An 8,082-nucleotide genomic window follows, 5' to 3' on the forward strand; every position below is an offset into this window, starting at 1 on the left:
AAGGGCTGCATGCATTAAACAGCAAACCCCATAAGTTCGTCAGCAGTAAAAGCAAATGAATCTACCCACGTACCATTAAACGTTCAGTTTTCTTCAGAAACTGTTCTTCGGATTTATCCATAGTTGGAGGGGGGGGGAAGTTCAGTACATCGGTGCCAGTCGCACATATAGGTGTGTTTATAGTGACTGATTAGCAGATAAACAGTCAAGTGATGTGAATTGTGACAGGTCCCAAGCACAACTTTTAACATTCAGGTGAAGGAGATTACATTGGGACAAAGAGAATCTTTTCAGCAGCATTTTGTGTAATATGAGTGCCTGCAGGAAGCTTGGTTAGCAGAGGAATGTAGTGATTTACTTAACTAGCTAGCGCTGCATTCCTGAGTGGAGCCTCGAGCAGATCAGCGGCTGTGCCGGCAACGGAGCCGCAGCAGAGGGGTTCAAGACCCACATGCAGCTCCGGAGCCGTGGGTTGCCGACCCCTGGGCTAGGAGAATCTTCCCAAACTAGGGCACTGAGCAGGCGCAGCACCCATATGTGTGATGCACAGAATCCACGAAGAAGAAGGAGGCATTCTCAAAACAAGATAAAGAAAAGGCCCGCTGAATTCTTAAAGAGAGGTACATGAGTAAGGAGCCACAAAAGCCAAATAAAACCAAACCAAACTACTTCAGAAATAGCACAAGAGAGTGCAAGTATAAGATAAGTGTTTGATGGAAAGAAATATCATGGAAAAGAATGTAAAAAAACCACATTCATATATTTTATTTTATATTGTTATCTTTTGTATTTTAATTTATGTTGTGAGCCGCCCCAAGGCTTCGGCGAATGGGGCGGCATAGAAATGTTTTAATAAATAAATAAAATAAATATCCCTCCATGAATTCAATACATGAAATCCACATTTCCCCAAATGTTGTGATGTACTTCTCCAATAAAGATTACTGACTGGTTAAAAAAAACAAAACCTCAGTCTAGCTGAACCCACATGATTTGTCAGCTCAATGAACTTAAAAATAAGGATGTGTTGATGAGAACACTTTTTCATGCTTTGGTAAACAAAACCTTACCTTTTAATGTTTGCCAAGTGTTTTGACCACTATTCAGGCAGCAATGAACAATTAAGGTTCAGAAAATGTTTCATATTCAAGTATCTCAAAATACCTTCTAAGAGATGGAGGTCAAATAAGACATTCTAAATGTATATTACCAATAAGCAAGCTCCACCAGGGAATCATTTATTGACTTCCCAAAACAAGTGCTTTGGACCAGTAACAGAAGCATAAAAGCACATGCAGTACAGAAATAATTAATCTTTGATTGTAGCCACTACTGAAACCAGGGTGAACTTACCTTGAGAAGGATGTCGACAATTCTCTGTTGGTACTCCACAGCTTGTTTATCATTCTTAAAGTCTTCAAATGTCTTATTAGAGAATGTCATTGGGAAGAAAGAAAAATACACATCACACATTTATTGCAGAATGGGTAATGCGGAAAAATAAAGTCAGCACCAGCTCTTTTTATATACTTCCTATGCTGCTTTCCAGTGGTTATGTTTGGACAGCGAAAGCTTGGCTTAAACCAAGATATGCAGGAACTTCAAGCATATGCTTTACCCTCACTTTGCTCTTCTTTGTGTACATGGAGAACCAAGCCAAGCGGTTAACCAGAATTCATAAATCAAGATTAAAACATGAGTTCAGATCCTGGTATGTTTGGAAGTCATGACCCACAATTCCCAGATCAGGTGCAACAAGCAGCTATGGCTATGTTCTATTAGAGAATTGATGGCCTCCTGGCTTGTTTCCCCATTTATGTAAAGAGTGAAGTGAGGCAGCAGAGAAAGGGCTGCATGCACATAAAAGATAACTAATTGACTTATTTATATCTTACAACATGCTTGCAATAGTTGTTACAAAGACATCGAGCAACAGCCTATACAAACTAGTTAGCATAAACAAGTAGACTTTGCCTTAAATGTGGCCAGATGTCATTATTACTTGATTTCTAGAAATGACTGCTTGAGTTCATAACTCATCTAACTGGAATTTCATTTCAGTGCCTTAAGTTGTTAATATATTGATTTCACATATGTGCAGTATCAGAGTGTGGTGTGAACTGGAGAAGCTCACTGTGACAGAAAGGAATGGAAGATACAGGATTCAGTGGATGCAAAAAAAATCATGGGATCCAGAAATAGAGCTGGCTGTCAATCTGTAAATTGGGGCGGAGAACCAGTGGCCATTTCCTTCAGCACATGGTGCACTCCCACCTCCCCTGGCCTTTCCCTCGGAGGAAGCAAAGCAAATATGAGCTGTACTATATGAGGAGGAAGAGATCCCATTCTGTCATGTCTGATACAAGGCTGCTGTGATGTAGCTCTGCTTTGGACTCACCTCCCCTGGCCCACTCAGATGGAGGACAGCTGAGATGAGCACAAAAGCTTGCAAAGAGAAGCAACTGCTATTGCAGCTTCCTGCCATTTTTTATTGAGCGGGGGAAGAAAAAAATAGGGAGGAGGAAGTGACTTGATCAGTTCAGACCCATGTCAAGGGGAATGGACAGAGTGCGATGGAATAGCACTGAGTCAGAAAGTACACACATTCCTGCGAACTCTTCTAAATCTATCTCTGGCTCTGTCAGCTCTATCATTGGGCACTCTTTGTTTCTGCCCCTAACTGAATATTCTCATGAAATAAAAGGGCCTTCATAACCCCCCACTTTTTATAAAAGGCTTCTTTAGAAACAACCTAAAGAAAAGCACTATAGAATGAGGATGCATGTGTTTAGATAGAAAATGCTTACAGTTCCCAGCACCCCAGCCATGGATTTTTTTTCTGTCTAAACAAGATTGCATCTTGAGTGTCAACCAGGAGAGAGCAATCAACTGCTGCCAATAGGTCAAGGAAGATGGGCATAGAGACCTTTAGACTTGGTAGTAAGGAGCTCAGTGATTTTGGCGAGGACAGAAGTCAAATTGCAAAACTGGTATACTTTCTACATAAGCAAGACTCCCAAAATTGCAAATGAAAACAGAGAAGTCAGGCAACAAAATGGTAATAGGAAAGAATAACTTTAATGACAAGATTGGAACGAACTACAATGCCTATGAATGAAAGGCTAGATATGCAGCTCCTTCATTGGTTGAGCATCTTATATTGGTTGTTTAACTCTTGAATAACCCATGACACAGCAACTCTGGGGTTCCACATTCACAACAGCAAGCACACATGTGGGTTAAATAACCCGTGATGGCAAATCAAGCAAACAGCCATAGCATAAAGAGATTGTTTTACACAGAGCAATGAGAAAGCATGCTGAGCTAAAATTAGTATGAACAATCACAATGTGCAGTGCTGCCTTTGGATAGCCAGTGTGAAACTATTTGCAGGAAACAGTAATAAGATATTTCAAGATCCATGTCTGTGTAATACAAATACTTTCAAAAGCTTACAGTTGTGACTTTTGTTGGTCTAATGAAGGTAGTATACTAAGGCGGATTTAACCAGTTTTGTTCTGATCTTTGCTCTTTGTGGTAACAAAATAGAAGATGAGCGTTCATGAAAATAATGTGAAAATATGCTAAACCATAACACCACTTTTCTGTCTCTCCACCTCACCCTCCAAACCTAATCAGCTCTTTCTGTCTCTTAACCTTTAACCCTCACATGCACCTTCTGTTCTGTTTGGATATCAAAAGGAGCAAAAGGAAGGACAGGACAAGGTCTTCTGTTTTTGTTTGTTTTGTTTTGGTTTGGTTTTTTTTTGCTCCTTTATCTAATGTTAGGGCAGCCTCTGGCTTCCAGAAATAGCAACTGCACTGTCTTTACATGTTGAACTATACAGCAAGCAAGTGTACTGCTACATAACAATGTACAGTTTTTCCCAGCAAGGAGTAAAGGAATCCATAATTGTTACCATACTGGTCACTAATATAATCTAACATAGCAGTATGTGTTATCTACTATGAAGTATAATGTATTAGCATGTTAAGGATTTTTCTAATACAGTACACACTGGAATATATTAAATGCAAATAAACTAAGAGATGTCTGTAAAAACTCATGGAATGAAAGTTGTGTAAGCAGCAACCTTTGTCCATGTCAAGTGCAGCAGCACAAATGTCTCCTGCATGTGGTGCAGAAGAGGGATGCTTTCTGCACAGCACATGGTGCTCCATTCCTGGTGAGTATCTCACAAACACGGGGCATGCTCACCAGGAACTTAGAATGAGAGCCACAATGAACTGGACCAGAGTATAGGGAGCCAACCCCAGAGAATCCATTGGATTCCCAACTCCAACACTGATTCTTCCACAATCTTAGCTCCAACTCAGCATGTTGGCTGGTAATTATGGTAGCTGCAGTTCAGCAGATTTGCAGGAAGCCTGTTTCATGTAGGCTACCTTAACCCAGTGCAGGAGCTGATGAGATATTTTTCCTAACAATGCTTTGGAACACATATTGCCACTTACCAGTGCAAGAACATTAAGGAACTCCCGTGTATCGAAGTGAAGCAGCGTGCGAACATAGGGGTAAACTTCTTCATCTGCTGGGGCTTCAGCTGAGTGCAAACGAATGAGAAATTCAAAAACCTGCAATGAATGATTAATAGACAGTTGGTGTCCAAATACTCAAAGGAATTGTTCCAACTTTACCAATCCTAGAAAACGTCTTGAGAATAGAGAATGAATGTTCAACAGTATTCTCTTATTATTAAAATGCCATCCACTGTGATAGAAGATTTCCTGGTACAACTCCAATGTTTTAACAGTAGGCAAAGTACTTCAGTTCAACATATCCCAGGGTTTCCTACATCCATTTCCACAATTAATGACATTTATGGCTGCTTGTTGGCATTTGAGAGAGATTATCACCACAGGTTTCCTAAATAATGAATTCTGGCAAAGAGCACAAATGCATTCACCTTCTAGGCTGTTCTTCAAAATGAGCTTATTCCTATACATTGGATCAGTTTATTGAGAAAACAAAAGGTAAAACATTGTTAGCAGGATCTGAAAGAGATGGAGCATGAAAACATGCCAAATCCTGGGAAAAGAACACAAGAGACATACTTATCTTAACAAGAGTTTACCTTGTTATTTGCAATACAAAAGCCATGCTCCAATTTACCCAGCTCAGTAACAGGTTGGGGATGGGGGAAAAAAGGAAGGAACTATCGTTGAAGCCTTATGTTCAGAGAGGGTCTGATAGCCAAAAATATTTTCCATTCCTGTTGCATCTTGTGAATACTAATGTTATCATTCATACTATTTTATACATTCTGGAAATGTAAATACTGGTCAAATCTGCTTGCCTGTGGGGTTAGGATGTGGGTGGAAAGCCTTTACAACTGTGGAGAAAGAAGAGCTGTACATCCCAGATTACATCTACAGCCACAGGCAGGCACACCAAATTCCAAAAGTGGAGTAGCTGTGGCCATGAATAAAGAACATAAAGGTCTCCTCTGCCGCATGAAGTCCTGAAGCCCCCAGATCTGCTACTTTCCCTCCCTTTGGAACCAATGTGAAGTGGAAAATGTTAAATCTACCAAAAACAAAGAAAAGCTTGTTCCCACCCTTACACCCAGCTGGCACAAGCCACTCGTCATCAGAAGTGGTGGGAGATCTGCTGCATTGGCTTCCTCATCACATTTAGGATTGTTCTACAGTTTGCACTGGACAATTTGAGAAAAAGTGGCTATGACAGCACTAATCACTATGCTTAAAATGGAAGGAAGCGGCTGACATCTGGAACTTCTGTATGTAGACTGTATCTGTGACTGTTAAACAGCAGGTGGTACCGCAATGAAACATCACTAGAACCTGGCATCAAGGCAGACTTGCAGGCGGCAGCAACTGTGCAAAAAATTAGGATACAGTGCCAATTGTGTAAGCAGGTTACATGATCAATCTTCACAGTGAGGTTGAAGATATTCTGCAGAGAGTTGTAGCTTGCCAACAGCTTTCTGATCAACTTCATGTACAGCACACAGAAGTGATGAATGAGGTTTATTGTTCTGATGTACTTGGCCTACATCTAACTTATTTCGCATGGTACTAAGTTTAGAACAATCTTTGCACATAGCACATAAATTCTGAAATATTACTCACAAAACTTATTTGATGTGGATACTGACTTGTCGTTGTTAGTCACAAAGTAGTGTCCAACCCATCGCAACCCCATGGACAACATTCCTCCAGGCCTTCCTGTCCTCCACCATCCCCCAGAGTCCACTTAAGCTCACGCTGACTGCTTCAGTGACTCCATCTAGCCACCTTATCCTCTGCCGTCCCCTTCTCCTTTTGCCATCTATTGTTCCCAGCATTAGGCTCTTCTCCAGGGAGTCCGTCCTTCTCAGTAGGTGGCCAAAGTATTTGAGTTTCATCTTCAGTATCTGGCCTTCTAAAGAGCAGTCAGGGTTGATCTCCTCTAGCACTGACTGGTTTGATTGCCTTGCAGTCCAAGGGACTCGCAAGAGTCTCCTCCAGCACCACAATTCAAAGGCCTCAATTCTTTGGTGCTCAGCCTTCCTTATGGTCCAGCTTTCACAGCCATACATTGGAACTGGGAAAACCATAGCCTTGACTATACGCACTTTTGTTGGCAGGGTGATGTCTCTGCTTTTTAGTATGCTATCTAGATTTGCCATAGCTTTCCTCCCCAGGAGCAAGCATCTTTTAATTTCTTGGCTGCAGTCCCTGTCTGCGGTGATCTTGGAGCCCAGGAAAATAAAATCTGTCACTACCTCCATTTCTTCCCCATCTATTTGCCAGGAAGTAAGAGGACTGGATGCCATGATCTTAGTTTTCTTAATGCTGAGTTTCAAGCCAACTTCTGCGCCCTCCTCCTTCACCCACATCAAGAGGCTCTTTAGTTTCTCTTCACTTTCTGCCATTAGAATGGTATCGTCCGCATATCTGAGGTTGTTGATACTTCTCCTGGTAATCTTAATTCCAACTGGTGATTCATCTAGCCCCGCCTTTCTCATGATGTACTTTGCATATAAGTTAAATAGGCAAGGTGACAGTATACAGCCTTGCCAAACTCCTTTCTCAATTTTGAACCAATCGGTGGTTCCGTGTCCAGTTCTCACTGTTGCTTCTTGACCTGCACATAGGTTTCTCAAGAGACAAATAAGATGGTCTGGTACTCCCATCTCTTTAAGAACTTGCCACAATTTGTTGTGATCCACACAAGCAAAGGCTTTACCATAGTCAATGAAGCAAAAGTAGATGTTTTTCTGGAACTCCCTACCTTTCTCCATGATCCAGCTTATGTTGGCAATTTGATCTCTAGTTCCTCTCCCTCTTCGAAATCCTGCCTGTACTTCTGGTAGTTCTCGGTCCACATACTGCTGGAGCCTATCTTGTAGGATTTTGAGCATCACTTTGCTAGCATGTGAAATGAGTGCAATGGTGCGGTAGTTTGAACATTCTTTGGCATTGCCCTTCTTTGGGTTCAGAATGTAAACTGACCTTTTCCAATCCTGTGGCCACTGTTGAGTTTTCCAAATTTGCTGGCATATTGAGTGTAGCACTTTTACTGCATCGTCTTTTAAGATTTTGAATAGCTCAGCTGAAATACTGTCACCTCCACTAACTTTGTTGTTGCTCAGACTTCCTAAGGCCCATTTGACTTCACATTCCAGGATGTCTGGCTCGAGGTCAGTGACCACCCCATCGTGGTTATCAGGGACGTTAGGCTCTTTCTTGTATAGTTTCTCTGTGTAATCTTGCCACCTCTTCTTAATCTCTTCTGCCTCTGTTAGGTCCCTGCCATTTTGGTCCTTTATCATGCCCATCTTTGCATGAAATGTTCCCTTCATATCTCCAATTTTCTTGAAGAGCTCTCTGGCCCTCCCTATTATATTGTTTTCTTCTATTTCTTTGCACTGTTCATTTAAGAAGGCATTCTTATCTCTTCTAGCTATTCTTTGGAATTCTGCATTCAATTGGGTGTATCTTTCTCTTTCTCCCTTGCCTTTTGCTTCCCTTCTGTCGTGCCTGACGGCTCAACAGAGGCATCTACTCATGAGGAAGAGGCAGGAGCTAACAGTGAGAGTCGGGCATTGGAACAAG

At 41.5% G+C, this 8,082-nt stretch overlaps 1 protein-coding gene across 3 annotated transcripts in view; it reads right to left on the reverse strand.

The window, feature by feature from the left end:
- VPS8 (VPS8 subunit of CORVET complex) overlaps positions 1 to 8,082 on the reverse strand; it is a 99,850-nt gene that overhangs the window by 52,178 nt on the left and 39,590 nt on the right. For all 3 annotated transcript variants that reach the window (XM_044434735.1, XM_044434743.1, XM_044434725.1), the window contains exons 27-28: positions 4,477 to 4,596; positions 1,354 to 1,425 (exon numbers count right to left, since the gene is read on the reverse strand). In XM_044434735.1, coding sequence (XP_044290670.1) covers positions 1,354 to 1,425; positions 4,477 to 4,596 — 192 coding nt within the window. The remainder of the gene's footprint in view (positions 1 to 1,353; positions 1,426 to 4,476; positions 4,597 to 8,082) is intronic.

The sequence above is a fragment of the Varanus komodoensis genome, unplaced genomic scaffold (genome assembly GCF_004798865.1).
Source record: "Varanus komodoensis strain SLA01 unplaced genomic scaffold, ASM479886v1 scaffold1, whole genome shotgun sequence".
NCBI classification, from domain to species: Eukaryota; Metazoa; Chordata; class Lepidosauria; order Squamata; family Varanidae; genus Varanus; species Varanus komodoensis.